We start from the raw sequence: 17,061 nt of genomic DNA on the forward strand, positions 1-17,061 counted from the left end.
GCGCCACACGCGATCTTCGGGAACTCCAGAATGTCTGAGAAACCAGGTTTCGCTTGCGACCGCACCGCGTTCCTTTGGGGCGATGATCACCGATCACGGGCAGCAATGATTGATCATGCGACCTGCTGTTTTTCAGCTCGCGCTCCAGATGCTAGTCGAGTGACGTCACTGGTCCGGTCCTGTCCGCGGTGATCGACAGAAAGGACGACGGAATCGGGCGAGCTGGGCCTTACACCTTCCGATGACACAATCTCGCCGAAGCCGCGAATAGGAGCACAGCTGCTGCTGCTTGGCCGCCCGGCCGTAAAGCCGGGTTGTAAATGTCCGCATCTTATGCTTTAATTACTGCGCCGCGGAGAAGGCGCTACAATGGCTTTAGGTGCCGCTGCTTGGGGACCGGGAGGCTTAACGACGTCCTGACACGACCGGTAGGCGTCCGCTCAGAGGTCCGAGTGTCTGAGGAGGCTGAATTAAGCAGAAAACCTGCTCCTGCGAGCCAGTGCAGCTGCACGCACCCGGGATTGCATCGATGCGCACACTCTGCAGACACAAGCACACACATTACATATGCCGGATTTCGATGATTTTATTGGACACACGGGAATAGGGGTGGCTGTTTGGGCGACTTCCTTCGTTTTTGTCGTGCACTTTCTTTGATATCAAACTAGGTCAACAGAAAGGACTTGTTGCGTAACGACGGATGGGCCACGGGGTCCGGTTCGTCTGCCTTTGGCCTCGACGGAGGCATCACAACTGTCTCTTTAAGCTGCCCGGGGTGCTGCTATTCGAAGACACTACTTTATCTTGCATATTAAATTGAAATTTAAACGAAGCGAAATTGAAAAGGATTTGATTTCATATTTTCAGCCAAATTTAAGTGGGAATTAACGTATTTAAAAATGTCTAAAATTACCAGGGATAAAGCATGGTATGTGATTGAGATATTCTCTGGTATGATAACGATGCGACATGGAACTGTAAGACAAAAAATAAAACCAAGTCTTAGTTCATAAACTTTGATACCACAGAACTGACATCAACACTTGAAAAACGTCCCGAAAAAACGGGCCAAGGAATTGAAAATATATTCCAGTTCACAATTTCTATGCCTTTTATAAAAAAGAAATTGTATCACAATGAACCCAAGTTAATTTATTTGACAGGATCTTACCTAAAGAACATTGTCATTGTGGCACAGCTTTAAAAGAAGACAAACAAAATAGAGAAATAATTTTCATTATTACAAGACATTCCATCGTCTTTGAACTCTAAACAAAATTTACACAATGTCCCGAAGCGATAAAGATGCATCCACATCTAGAAAAGTCGTAAAGTCGGAAAAGGGCAAAACATTGTTCAGGTCAAGTACCATTCATGAAAGGTTCCTTCTAGGTGGGCCCTTCGGTAGATTTCTATGCTCGAGCTGGAAAAGAACCTAAGATGAATCCAAAACGCTCAGCGCTATGTGGTACCCGAGGCAGAAGAATATAATTTTAATTATTAGCGCATTCAAAAACACGCCTTTTTGCATTTCGCACATCGAAGACACGCCATTCACAGGCGAAAATAAAAACAGTTCGCACAAAAAAATCCACCAACCGATCAATCATAATTCAGCTGCACCGTTCAATCATAACAGCATAAGGGCCTCCAGCTGGTCCGCCAGTTTGGCGGCCCGTGCCCGTGGCAGCACCCAAGACAGGCCACGGTCTATCGCCAAACACCTAATTGTTGACGTTCATTAGCATAAATGAAAGCATTTTTAATTACTGTCACATATTTCTCGGCCCTACCGCAAAGCGTTTTCCCTTCGGAGTTTCTCGCTTTTATATTTATGCTTCGCTCGCTTTCCTCTCGAAATCGTTGCGCTTTTTTGTGCGAAAAAGCAAAAAAAAGTGGTAGAAAAAGGTGCAACTTTTACGCAAAAAAGATGATGCATCGCACCTTCCATAGGCGCGTGCTCACCTTTTCGCTATCGTCCCTATTTGCCTATTGTTCAATTAGTGGACCGGGAGAGAGATAAACGGCAACGGTGGCATAAAAAAGGTGCGTGACAGCATTCGGGCCGGAGAGCTGGGAAATTCAGCAACCAACATAAAACAGCCGGCCTCGTGGGCTCGTGCTGCAAATGGGGGAAAAATGGCCGATAGATGGAGAAACAACGAGCAGCACGCCAGGGTACGGCACGAGCGATCGGTCACACAGGGCATGTTCCGAGCCTCCAGCATATTGTTTGTGATAAATCGAAAGCGGTGTGCCGTGCACGTGCCCGATAGAGAGACAGAGGTCCAAACCGGCAGCATTCGGTTCGTTCCGGGTCCGTGCGCATCGAAAGAAGTGTAAATGGGCTGAGGAGGTCGTTGTTGTGCGCACTTTTAGGTCCAAGCCACCAGCAAATACCCCAGAGGGATCGCAACGAGATGTCTCATTTCAGACGGTGGCTCAAGACACAAGATCGAGGTTTTGGATGGCCAGCGATGTGTTGATTTTTTAGTTATTTTGGACGACCATGATCAGGTTTCAAACGGACAAATTAAAAATGTTCGTTGATATTAATGTAATATATGAGTAATCAGGTATACGATTTTAATGGACTTTTAGTGGAAGATTTGAAGCTTTTCTACCATTTACAGTGAAGGCTGTGTTTGGCATAATAATAATAATTAATATTTATTTACTTATAATGATTGTAAGTTTAATAAAGACAAAAAAATTAATTTTGTATGTAATATGCAAATCGCTAAAACTTCATTACATACAATTAATGCGTTGCCTCAATCGAGCTCATCAGGCCGTGGATGTTGATGTTTTCAAAGTATATGAGTTTTTAAGTTATGAAGTTACAGTTATTAGCACTTAACAGTCCACAAAATATTAATTACTAGCTCATCATAAAAAATCTAAAGATTTTAGTCAAAACTTTTGTAAATTGATGATAGCGGGATCTACAAGAATATTTACAAAAAAAACTAATAGCACAATAAAATAATAAAACTATATGTAAACGGGTATCAGCTACAACGCGATCGCGATCATCCTCAAAACCCTCCACTGATTGTGTTCTTGTCTAATCAATCATGTTCGCAGTAAACAAAAAATTAAATGTAAATCATTCATCTATCCAGAGGGTCCTTCGACGATGTCGGTTCCGTAACGGATCGCGGCACAAGCACGACTGTCCTCTCGAATGTCCTAGCCCGGTCATTCTTTTTCCATTCAACCTTTAGGACCAGGTGACGAAGCGTTTCACTTTTCGTCCCTATTCGAGCGCGTCCTTCCCGATCGGTCAACACCGGCGAAGGATGCCAAAGGGACCATCCACCGCTGTTGTTGTCCATTTTGTCCCAGAACAAACCAGTCATCCGCGTAACAGGATCCACACCGTAGGAATTAGCAGGGTCCTCGGTAAACCTCGCTTGCTTGCGATGCCAATTTCTATCGAATTACCCTCGCGGCTCAGAAGAGCCCTCGACACGGGTGGGGACAATGCACTGTCCATCGTAAATTTATGAGCATATCCTCTGTTTGTTTGCTGCTCAGCCCACCTCGGAGCGGTGGCCGATGGTCAGACATTTGTGGTTTTTACGGACTCTTGCGCAATGCGCGAACAATAGCGATCGTTTTGGGCACGGTCCAGGATGGTTTCTTTCAAAGGCGAAATCCAGCAACCCACGGCGGAAAATATTATCCGGAAGCCCGGAATCTTCGGGAGCTCGGTTCATTAGGAATTGGTATTGATTGCTGTGTCGTGGTGTTGTTGTTTTGATCGTCCGACAAATAGTGGTCCATTGGCGCTTTGGTGATGGTCTATTCGGATGATGATTGAAATTTATGTCCTCGACGATGGTGCATTGTCTTCGAAATTTGTTTCGGACCGGCCACACTTGCGTAGGTTCAACATCCGGATGGTAATTTTGGATGGAAACACCGGAAGTTGAAAGGAATCATTGAGCAAACGTTTAACAAGACATTCGTGACGGATTTTAGGACGGAAACGCTGCTGGTGTCGACCGTTTTGCTGCGGGATGACTCACGTTTGCGCGGTGCAGTTAATTGACGTCGTTCTATTTGCATTTCATTGTTCACTAGTATACATTTTTATAGTGTTACAGTCCATTTTTTTACATATTCGATATAAAAACCACACTGTATGCTTCGTTTTACGTCAATCTGACCAATGCAAGGCTGAAGGTCCATTATATGAGTTCAGCTAAGGTATATGGAAAATATAAAATACCACAGAACCAATAATGAAAACATGTACGGCAAAGTTCATTCACATTGCTCCGCACGGCTCGTTTCCTCTAAGAGAGCAAACATCGGCCTCGGATGTTTGCTGAAACTAAAAATGGCGCTAATGTTATGCTCCTTCACTCCACACATTTTTTCCTTTCCTTTTTTTCGCATTTTAGCCATTTTTACCTTCTAGCATTTCCTTTTTTTTTCAGTGGAGTGAAAATATTTCATTTTGTGTGTTCGTTTTGACCGATGGAGTAATGAGACAGTTGACCGAGAAAGACAAGCTATCTCTCTGTTCTGTCGCACTCAAAGTGGGAGCAAACGATAAAAAGACCATTGGCTGGCATTTCTGAATTGTCAACGAACTACCGTACTTAATGAGCCCCACGATGATGAAGCCACAGATCGGCAAAAAAGGGCTTTCAGGTTCCCAGTGCTGCGAGTGCTGTGAAAGCTGTACAGCTTTTGGACAGTCGGCCAGGAGCCTTGCGGTGGAGCGAACGAAAATCGGGCCTAAAGATATAAAACACACTCCAATATCACCTGAGCACAATTAAAACACCCGCATGCCCATTTTCCCGGCCTGGCCTTTTGTCCCTTCTTGCCCCGATCGTTTTCCACCCGGCACCGATGGCGATGGTGTTTCATTTCACTTAACGGTGAGATGACAGTGGGGAAAGGTTTAAGTTTTCACGGGGACCTCCTGTTCGGACCGGTGAACCGTGGTTGCACCACGTTTCTGTAGCCATCAAGCCGCGCCGCACTTATTTCGATGGCTGGCCACCGTTTTGAAGAATTAAAATGTTGAAAAACAACAAGCCATCCATTTTTTTTTTTTTTAATGAATTATAGAGATTTTGAGTGGTGTGCTCATTCGTCTCTTAAAGCCATCCATTGTTTTATGTTTTTAATATTAGATGTTGAAGTTACGGCTCTGTATTTTTTTTGTCCAAAAAACTCACATTTTAACGCAAACTTAAATCTAAATAATAAATTTACTGTTGCTCTTTAGATTGTGTTACATGTAGGGTTCGCTCATCTGTTGTAATTATCGGATAACGGCAGTTAATAAGATAACGGCCATAAGAAGATATTTTTAATTATTTATTTATGATAAATAAACAATTTATGATAAATAAACAAGCTTTATTGAATGTAAGCTGACAGACCAATAGATTCTATTGGCTAATATGCAATGCGAAAATTAAAATTTGAATCGAACATTAAATTGCAACAGGCAATAGATCCACGTTTTCCGTTTGCTATTATACATTGTGAGTCCTTTTTCTAAAACTATGCAAAAGCCTCTTAAAAGAACCACATTTTGTTCGATATGATCGCTTATTGTTATTTTAATATTTTTATAATCATTCATTATTCTGACTCAGAGATAGAAGACAATAAAATCTGTTAATTTCTTCTTTTAAATCATCCAACTAATTATTTTAAAGAGCAGTATCAAAAGAAAAAGTGAACTGAGAATTAATCCTACAAACGAAGGGCCGTGCGGTACAATCTGTTGTTTCAATTTGTCCGTAAAATTCTTTCCCCATGGCAGACTGACTCAGGTATCGCTAGATAGCATCCCCATTGCTACCTATCGTAATCCCTAATTGTGTGTCGAGATAAGTCCGTCATAGAAATCACTTAGTGAGTCAATAAAAATCCTTCATCACACACTTTGTACCGTCTTCCTCGTGCCGAGTAGCACCATATGGTGGCATGACGGAGCTGCATTTTACGTCGCAACCAGATGCACCGCATTGCTGCACACTGTATTTGCATTTGGACCCCTCAGCCGCCTCACCAGAGAGAGTCCTGCTTGGAAGCGGGCACGAGCCACGGGTTTAATTGACCATTCCGCGTTCCGGATCCTCCAGGAACCACTTTTCGGACGTGTCAAAATTGTTCTCGCTTAGCATGCAATTAAAACTGACCGTAGCGCTTGTTTTGGGGCCACCGACGGCTTATCTGAGGGCTTACGTGCCGTGACGATAGAGATATCGATCTTAACTACTCGGTGCGATCGGTGTTACGATCGCTGCATTACTCTCGGCACGCCAACACCCTCCAACCATCGGATTGCACGGACATCCCGGACGTCCCTCGAGGGTGGTGAATTTGAAGCTCTTTTTTGGGGGAAAACTTTAATTGATTTAATACCTACCGGACAACACGGGCCTGCAGTCCTTCGACGTGGTCGCGTGGCGATTCTGATGGAATGTCCCGGTGCCATATGGCTATCCGGGTCCAAACCCTCACTCTCGGAAGCTCGGAACCGGCGTGGATGACACGCAAAGTCTGGCTCGTCATCGGGGGATGCCATCTCCAGACCGAGGGAGTCACCAGGCGAGCCACTGCTTGACAGAGGGGGTTGATGTACATTAGATCCTATCATCGCCGGCGGCCGGCGGTAGCCCTTTAATTTTTTAAATTGCGCCATCACTTGTGCCACCACGCCACCACGTGATCGATGCACGATTGTGTTTAGGCGGCACACGGACCTCCAGGGATCTTGGGTACGGGACTGAGGCCACGTTTGACCCCTGACGGCGGGAGAAGTAGCCCAGTGGAGCATTAAATTTATTCACGCATTGCTTATGCACCCAACAACACGAAGCAAAAGGTTCGCACATAGAGGTCCGTCGTGCAGGTCGTTCCCGAATCTCGCGCCGCAGGCAATCGATCCCGATGCTAGCGGAGCAGCCGACAAGGTAGAAATCGCGGAACAAAGCGAAACATCTGTTTCGGGTTTCCGCTGCAGGAACTTCCGACCGAAGGACTTTTGGGGTGCATTCGGAAGAGCAATGCAAAGTAATGCAATGCGTGCTGCAGCGAATGCACCATCGGAACGTGTTATCAGCGAGCTGTCGGGACGATAGCGATGACTAATTTTGCCAGCGCTTCTACAGCCCGCTACGACGGTCTGTCCTGAGGGTGGTCTGACCGATGATGGTTCAGAATTTATGGCCGGTGAGGGTGGGCTCATCAAGAAGTGCATCACGGTTCCTGGCGCACGAAACGCCAGCCGGCGAATTATGACACGTGGTCGAATCATCAGGCGTTGCGCATCAATGACTAAGGGACGAGTGCGATGTCGTGAAGTGATGAAGTGCTATTGATTTACGATTAATAGTGATCTACCTTTTTTACTTTATTTTATCATCGTCATCGTCATTATACCACATGATATTATGGGTGGTTTATTGTTCCGATATTGTTCGCACCATAGTGGAGAAGTAACCACCATCGTCGTTGGGTATCCTTCCAGTAAATAATATAAAATTGAGAGAGAGCATGTTAACGGCAGGGCATTTGTAATCAAGGAATAGGTCTGAATCGTTGTACTTTGATAACTGTAACCTCCTATAACTCTTTAAAATAAATGTTGAGAGTTCGTAGATGCTAAATAATTTAATATTAAAATCAAAATTAATAATGTGTAGCTGCTGCTACCACTGCTACATGTGTCAGTTTGTTTTCTTTAAAAAACAACTTTTTTATCGAACAACAAATTCAAAAAAATTCTTGTGAAAGCTGCCTTGGTGCAATCTACACGTGTACTTAATGGTCTTCCTATCCTGTCCGCCTGTCTTCCCATCGTACTATCTTTTAAACAATTGTGTGTAAAGTGAGTCAGATGTTGGAAATTATAATGGTGTACCAGTGTGTAATTAATATCAAATTTCAAGACGTTCAATCACTTTTAATATGATTTCCCATCAAATCGAAATAACACATTCCGCAACATTACGGCTGTCATACAAATTTCTAACGCGAAAGTAAATAAAATATAATCCAATCGTGTAAAATCACTTAAAACCATTTGACAACGAACTCATACATCGAACATCTTCATTTTCACACAATACATAGGATACGACACAGAAAAAGTATAGATTGATAACGCCAGATATCAAAAGCCGCATTAGAGGGAAATGCTAGAAAAAATTCTCACGAGAAAAAACACGACCAACCCACAAGCACCGTGAAAAAGGTGTACGATTTTTATGACCCTGCGTGTTGGCTCCAACAAATGAGCCTTTTCTCACCCCTTAGGCTCGGGATAATCCCTTGCGGACGCCAAAAAAGGTTAAATGTATCGACCGACCGCAAACAGATAGACGTGTGCGTCACCCTTGATTAGCGCCGACGAACCTCCGCGAGGAGTGGGACCTCTCGCATCCTCCTCGTTCCCGCCGGGGGCCGGCCGCGAGGTCGTGGACGAGGCGTAAAACAATGACGAAATGACTCCCATTATCTCCCCCTTCGGATCGGCTCGATTACGGAAGTGCCGGCAAGGAGGCAAACGCCCCGCTGGAAGGAGCGCCCGATGCGCAAGGACGATCGGTTCGGTCAGATATCGCCGTGCGCTTCCCCGGTGCGCCACGTCGTTTCCTTTCGAAGTCGACCCCACAGAGCCCGAGACCACCAGTATGAAAGTGCTGCCAAACTGCCGAAGATGATGGTTTTATTAGCACTTGAACGTGGGAACCGTGTGCCGCGAACGCTCCTCCGAGCACTAGAGGTCCTTTTGCGGGGACGAAAATATGTGGGCGCCGCCGTCGCCGTCGTCCGCGATGGGAACGCCGGTGATGGATCGCTCAACAGCCCTCGAGACCCAAGTTTGTAGCAACTTCCACAGGGAAAGTCTCCTCCTCGGAAAAGTCATCAGGAAAAAACAACAATATAAATATGTTAAATGGGACCAACAGGCAAAATATGTCAGAACAATAATATGCTTGCAACCGCAGTGGCCCAGATATCAACGGTTTTTCAATGAACTGTTTTTATGCTTTGCCACTCGGTGCATAAAATCCCGCTTTTTGTCCTGAAATCCTTCAATCGAATCACAAAAAGTACCAAAATTCGTGCCGAGGGTTCGTGCACTGGGGGAGTGTTGTGAAACACTTTCACAGAACTGGAAACGGAACGAGAAAAACTCAACATCACACCCCGACTGGCGGCCAGTGAAAGTGGCTGTGCGGTGGGAAAAGTGTTTGGATTTTCATCAATTAAGTCTCAATAAAATAAAAAATAATCAATTTTCATCAAACGGGTACGGGACGGGTACCGATGAAATCAGTGGTCGGTTAGCGAGGTCGTAGCATAGATTTTCCAATCCCTACCGCGAACCCCGCGGGCCAGAGGGATAAGCTCAGAGTTCGAGTTCGAGTCTTTGGGCGGTTCGATTATGCGGGTTCACGAAGCGTAGCATAGCGCGTGTAGGATATTCAGAAATTGCCAAACTGTGAGTCGAAGGAGAAATGACAAAATAACAGCAACCAAATAAGGTGAGTCGCAAGCAAAGAAGAAATATAGACAATAGAGAGTAAGTATAAACCAATGTATGAGGTTAAGAATAAGAATTTTTAAATTGGTATACATCCTAAACATATTTCACCAAAAATTTCAATAAGTTCATTAACTAAAAACTAAACAGTTTGGATTGTCTCATTACGTAAAAAGGGCTTTATTGGGCTTAATTAATCAATCATACATATTTTTATATCAAACAAACATGTTTGAAACAAAAACCATTTTTATATTCTCTCTTAAGCAATAGAATATTAATCATAATTGTTTGAAATTTTTTTTATTCGTCGGAATACAATTTTATTGTAATTGAAATAAAACTAACAGGAAAACGTAAAGGATGTACAGTTGTGTTTTTTTATTACATTTGCGTAATGATAATCACCCAGTAGACAAATTGAAGATGAAATAGCTAAAAGTGACCGTGATCTTACGATGAACCAATTTTCAGTGTTCAGTACTAATACCGCAAACATACCTACCAAAATCTACCCCCGTATAAATTCAAATTGTTTGCCCCATGAGGTCCACTAGCAACAAACTAACCCTTATCAGTTGTGAGGGTCATCTTGAAATGTTTCGGTGACCATTACGATAGCACCAGGTTCGTTGCATCGTAAATCACGCCGTAATTACTGTCAGAGGGATTTGCAGGCGCCTGATTGATAGTGATATGATGCGTATCGTTGGTTGGTGGGAAAATTGGAAACTCCCTCGCGCAGCAGCGAAAAGGTGTGAAAGTCACCAACGATCCTGGGTGAGATGCTAATCAATTTCGTAGCTGCCAATGTGTTGGCGTTGATGGAGTGTAAGTGAAACTGTGTTCCATCTACTGGAAAGTTGTGGGAACTATTTGAGATGATCGCACGCCTCAGGCAATAGAGAATACGATTTCATAAAACAAATAAAGAATCAGCGAAAAGCTAAATTTGAAGTGGATTTTTCTTTTTCGTATTCTCTATTATTATGTGAATTTTGATTGATTCAACATTCAAAATTTTCAATACATCATCGTTTGCTAACCATTTTTCCATTCTTGTTTTACTAATTCCTATCGATGGTACAGTTATATCAACAAAAACGTTTGCACATTTGCATGCAGTGATTGGTTTATATTTGTGCAATTATTTTTTCGCTTATCATTGTTTTCACTCTACGAAGCCAACCCCCCAATAAATTTAGTTCACATACAAATTCTCTTGCAGCAGGAAACAGTAACATTTAAGCATTTCAAACTAATATTTGCAGCTTGCTCCTTAACTATTTTCCTACCAACCATTAGTTTTCTACTAGCTAGCGTATTCGAATGCTACTTCAGCTTAAATACAACATACAACATACAACACAGTTTGATACAAAATAATTTTAACATACTTTTGCAACAATTCCACCATGACTGTTTCACATTATTCTCAAGCGGCAGAAGAGCAAATATAACTTCGCACTACCTTGACTGTTGCTGATAGAAGTGATCGTTTTCACAAAACGCCGCTGCCAGTTATATGACGGCCTATTGTACCTTAAATAACTTCGGCGTGATGTCTGCTGCTTTTCTTTCTCCTTAATTTACTGACTGGTGATACTTGAACAACAAAATGCTCGTATAACGTGGAATTGTAGAGAAAAAAAACTCTAAACCGCTTCTGAAGGGAAATTACTTTCGAAAGAGACAAACACAAAAGCGGGAAAAAGTCTGAGAGAGAGAGAGAGAGACCACGGAAAGATGAGATGCCAGCATTCCGACGCTTCACCAGACCCGTGGGGGATGAAAGGATGAACATAAATGGCGATTGCAAGGCAAGACCGAAGAAAAAGGGTTGCTCGCGAGCTCGCGGTCCTGCGCAAGTGCATCCGAGGACGCCCGAAGAACCGACACAGATGCAGCGTGAGAGAAACAGGGGAAAATAGAGAGAGAGAGAGAGAGAGAAGGAAGGAATTTTCCCAACATGGAACGTGAAAAATGAGCCTCCCAAGCGCGATGGCTGGAGGGGAAAACGAGATGAAAAGCTCGCCGACGGAAGGCCACCAACGAAAGAGTGCGCACCAGTGCCGTTCGGTGGATGGTAATAAAACGATGGAAAAAGGCACATTTTCACCCTCGCCCCTGTGGAAGAACCCACACCCTTATCTTCGCATTTTTTTTCCGAGCCCACTAAAAGGGAGAGAAAATTCCGCCAAGAACGTTGGGGATGCTCGCGCACGACGGTGGCGTTTATGATCGCTCGCATGAGCGAGTTTGACAATTGTGTGTTGTGACAAACGTGCGTGCCGGCCGCGAGCCTCTCGTCTGGTGGACGCGATGGTGGTTGCGTCCGAAAGATGGTGGTAGCACTTTCGGATGTTTGTGTCTGGTCGGGTTGTGTAATTTACGCGGCCACCGATCGTGGCCGCGTCTACCAATGGCGGCCGCGTTCGGCGTCGATTCCGGTTCCCCTTCGCGACACGCGAAACAGGCAGACACGCGATGGGGGTGCACCCTCGCGGAGCGACAGAGACACAGACAGAGAGAACCGTGGTGAGCTTTTCGAAGAGAAAATTAATTTCAGTGAGGGAAGATCGCCGACAGAGTGTTAGAAAAGGAAAGCGAGGGAGCGAGCCGTGCTGGAGAGACCTAGCACGTTACAAGAAACAAACAGTTCATCAAATTTGGTTCAATTGTCGGCTCAGTTCGTCGATACAGCGCGTCGATCGTCGTCGATGGCGTGGCGTTTGGTGTGGCGCTCGGTCACTATTATCACGCGGTCACGGTGGACGCCAAAGGGTCGCCGCCGAGTTAAAGCATCGTTTTGACGCCGTTTTATGATTTGGTGAGCTTGGACTCGGCTTTACTTTGGTGCGTGAATGAAATTAGCGGCGCCATGCGATGACTCACTGATACGCATGCGAGACATTTCGAATCAAATTCCTTCAAAGTGTCCCGTTGGTTGGTGCGAGTGCGAACATTTGTGAATTTTATGGAAACCACACGTTTATTGTGAACCTATTAATGGAGATTGATTTGTGAATTAACAAGAGTGGACGAAAGTGTGTGCAAACCGGTAGAAATGTGATGCTGGCCAAACACGTTAAACGAGCTGTACTTTCTGGATAGCAGACTAAAGTGTCGACATCGGGTAAGTTTTCATTTTCGTGTGAAATAATGAGAGGCGCGATTGACCAAGCGTAGAATAATAAATATAAAATCAAAACGGATTCCTATGTTTAAAAAAAGTGTAGCTTGAAAATACTAGAAGTGTAAAATTAGTAACGGAATTACTAAATAGAAAGATGGATAGCTACTACATGGATAGGTACAAAAGTATGATTACGGACTCGTTAATCATTGATGTGAACGGTGCTACAAACTCTTGTAACAATCTTGCAAGAAAGGTTATATGAAAAATTATCTACAACACAATATGTTTCCAAAACAATAAATAACTCCATCGTTGCGTCATTTTATCTGCCTGTAGATCATTTGATCCTTATCAAAGTCGTCATAAACATTCTTCTGTAGTTAATTTGATGTTGAATCATTAACTTCCGAAAGTTGATCCATTATTTTACATTCATTCTCTTTTTCAATATTCGAACTATGGCTCGAGCACGCGCGTTGCTTAATAACTCTGTATAATCGTGCTAGCTATTTTTAGTAAAGACAAATTGATTCCAAAACTATTGAAATTTTGAAAACTCTATAGAATTTGTTTCATTGATCGTTATTCATTTAAAATAATTTGCAAACAGTGGTTTATTTTTACAATTGGTTTTATTATTTAACCGTTTAACCGGAGTCTCAAATTACAGCAATTCTCCCAACTCAAAAAACATAGCTACGTCATTGTTTCGTGAAGACCAAATGACCGGATCAGCACGATGTTTCTGGCCATTTTATTTAGAGATCGCTTCGAATTGGCTTTTAATTGGATAATTATATCGAACATGTGCCCCAGCCAAACACCCGAACTACAAAGTCGCAGATTAATTGGTAAAACATGCTGTGTCTGATTAAATCATGGATACACGTAATGCAATTATCGAACAGTGCTCCACCGATTGGTTCCCAATCGTTCCCATCGTTTTATTTCAAATGTGATTGACAATAAATAATATCTACTCGCGTCTGAAATGCGTCTTTAACCGATTCTGTTTTCTTTCAACTTCAGTTTCTTAAACGCCTGTATTGGATTGATATGGCTCACTGCGAAACTCATTAAAACTCATTTTGAAAAGCAACGTAACTTATTGGTGCTTGTCTATAAAATTGGGACCCTTTCTATTTAAAGCTACATTTTTTTCACTGCACAATAAATTTTTAGGTCAGCAAATTTTAAGCTTATTCTCTCTTTGCTTCGCGTTGTTTTTTTCTTCCAACCGCTCAGTAAAATGGCCGGCGAATGGGACATCAATGATGCACACATTCCCTTCATGCAGGACATCACGTACGATAAGTTCAACGAGTGGTCCGACGGCCACGTGCGATACGTGTACCACCCAACGGAGGATCACGCCCGGAAACACATCTCCGGCTGGGCGATGCGAAATACCAACAACCACAACGTGAGCATCCTGAAGAAGAGTTGTCTCGGAGTGCTGGTGTGCTCGGCCCGCTGCAAACTGCCGAACGGGGGCCAGATCCACCTTCGGCCCGCGATCTGTGATAAAGCGCGCCGGAAGCAGCAAGGACGCGCGTGCCCGAACCGGAACTGCAAAGCTGGCCGTCTGGAGGTGCTGGCCTGTCGGGGACACTGTGGCTATCCGGTGACGCATTACTGGCGTCACACCGAGCGGGCCATCTTCTTCCAGGCGAAGGGCAGCCACGACCACCCGAAGCCGGAGTCGAAGACATCGAGTGAAACGAGGAAAATAATCGGCAGCAGTGGAAAGGTTAAAAGCAAGAAGCTTTCAGTGCTACTGTTAAGGGATGCCGCCCTTGGCAATAAGGTGTGTAGCGACGAGAAGGATAACAGTTGAAGTCACGAATGTAAGTTTTCGTGTTTTTGTTCCCCTAGCTAATGTCCTTAAAGTCAACCTCGAAGCCACCATCAGGACCAGAGATACTGCAACCTCCTCCGCTTATTCCGGACACGAGTTACGGTAAGTCCAACAATTTAAAGCAATACATTTTCCACCCCAAGACAGCTCCCAATCATTGAAAAACTTTCTCATTCCAGTTGAGACCTCCAAATGCGTAATTTGCACACGAACGCCATGCGTTTGCCGAACGAAAAACAATAGCATCCCGCCGACATCCTCGCTGGACAAGATTAACGAGCCGAATGTCCCGTTCTTCGATGTGGCTGCCCATCAAGCGCCACAAAGTAATCATCTCCAGCATTCCAGTGCACTTCAATGGTCGTCGTACGATGCACCGATCGAGTCCTTCGCCAATGGCATCAACTCCTATGAGACTAGTCCCATGAGCCACTGCGCCCAGACGGTTGGTAACAGTGGTTGCCACAACCGGACTGGGCTGGTGAACGACTGCTTCCATCCGGAAGAGATTTTCCAGCTCGACCAGCCACTCCGGCAGCAAGGAAGCGGAAGCGGTCCAGCCATTCAACCACTTAACCACCTGCCAGCCACTCCGACGACGCTACTCGACCTGGGCAGTGGGGCGATCTACAAGAAGTGCAACCAAATCAACACCGACTACATTTTCGGTAGTACGGCCAGCGATAGCTATAACAACCACGAATCGTCCTGCTCCTACGGCGCCCCTGCGCCTCTGATGGCCAGCGACGGACACTGTAGTGGACCGACTGGACCAGAGCTGGGTCCGACGATTGCCAGTGGCAAGTACTTCTCCAACGACGCCTATGGTCTACCGAGCGAAGAGGGAGCGTCGAAAGACCTGCTAAGGAGCATAAAGAAAGAGGTAACCTCCAGCGTGAAACAATCGTTCAACGAGACCTCTTTCGGGGCTCACTCCCGACCACGGCCTTACGACTGTGATCAGAGTCACTACAAAAAGTCGACTGGCTTCAGTTACAGAGCCGCATCGGGCGGAACGTACTTCACTCACAATAACAACAGCCACAGCATTGTCAACCAGAACTCGGTTGACTCGGTCGCAGCGAAACCTGCGAGCTACGAACATCTTCAGCACCATCCGCAGGATCATTCGCAGTCCAACAGTGGCGTCAATTACGGCTATCAATCAGATACGGCGACGGTCTCGACGAGTACCGCCAGCACGAATCCAGTGATCGGTACTTACGAGCAGCCTTACGCGAGTGGCGGAGGCTATGTGGGCACTGGCGCCACGATGCCCTCGATAACGGCGTCCCCAAGAGCTCCCCAACCGGAGGTACACTATTCCAGCGGGGTGTACGGTGCAGGCGATAATTATCGGTACAATGGCAGTTACATTAAGGGTTCCCAGGCTGTGCACAGCGCGGGACCATTTCAGGCAGCGTCCGTACAGCAGATGCATCCCGAGCTTCCTTTGGCCGCGTATGAGTTCTATTAAGGTTGATGCCTGGCCGTTAGACGGCGTCTAGTTGAAAAATAAACGATTCTTCATACAACTTCCGATTTGGTTATATTTTCTGGCACGATGCAATAAAAGTAAAAGTTTATTAGTCTAAATTGTTTAGAAAACAACACTAACCCCAATTTATTGACTACACTTTACATTTGCTGTTGGTAGCTCTATTTTTACAGTTGTATATATTTTGATATGTTATTGTGACCAATTTTGAATAGATAATTCGCTACGACCGTATACTAAATAATATCTTACGCTACAAGTAATCCAACAACCGAAAATAAATATGGGATTACATTTTACACGTGAATCAAATTTAAATTCAAATCCCTTGACGGTGCGCCATCTGTCCGTGAAATATTACCATAGTGAAATATTTCATGCTAACTTCCAACGGACATTTTGAAACACGAGAAGTGCTTGAAAGCTTTCAACCCTTTTGATCAAATCAATGCGACAAGAAAAAGAATGAAATTAAAACGAATGAAATTAAATTTAAAAATTAGTCCGACTTTGCACAGACCTCAAAATACTTTTGGTTGCAAGGCTGTTTAAGTTTGGGAACAATTTAATTCACTTTGTTGGTCGCTGCTAAGGCCTGGGCGTGAACGAGAGCAAGCAGCTCGTTAGTTATAAACCTTTCTCGATTTCTTTCTGCGAAGTGCATCGCGAACTGGAATCTAAATTAACATTGGCTAAGACGCCATGCGTAGGCATCCAGTTTGCTAACGTTGAGCTGCTCATAGCGGTCACATTTCGACCTACGAAAAGCCATTCCAATCGGTATACTCGGTGACAGGAAATAGTGAAATTTCAAGCCAATGTGATGCCCCGATTAGAATAAATCGTCACTTTGACACTGATTAGGCATTACTGTGGGCATTTTAAATACTGCATTATACGCACCAAGTATTAATTAACTGCACATTGATTAGCGAAATCCATCATAAACCACTGGTTTCGCAGCTCGTTTTAAACCCATAAAACTGGTATTCAAAATCGCAAAACGTGAATGCGAGCGTGTCACAAATCAAGTT

At 44.4% G+C, this 17,061-nt stretch overlaps 1 protein-coding gene across 1 annotated transcript; it reads left to right on the top strand.

Moving 5' to 3' along the window:
• Positions 1 to 13,920: 13,920 nt before the first annotated feature.
• LOC131207837 (uncharacterized) lies at positions 13,921 to 16,006 on the top strand. Its single transcript, XM_058200467.1, has 3 exons — positions 13,921 to 14,478; positions 14,547 to 14,631; positions 14,709 to 16,006. The coding sequence occupies exons 1-3, from the start codon at positions 13,921 to 13,923 to the stop codon at positions 16,004 to 16,006; spliced, it is 1,941 nt and encodes a 646-aa protein (XP_058056450.1).
• The last annotated feature ends 1,055 nt before the right edge of the window (positions 16,007 to 17,061 follow it).

The sequence above is a fragment of the Anopheles bellator genome, chromosome 2 (assembly GCF_943735745.2).
Source record: "Anopheles bellator chromosome 2, idAnoBellAS_SP24_06.2, whole genome shotgun sequence".
Classification (NCBI taxonomy): Eukaryota; Metazoa; Arthropoda; class Insecta; order Diptera; family Culicidae; genus Anopheles; species Anopheles bellator.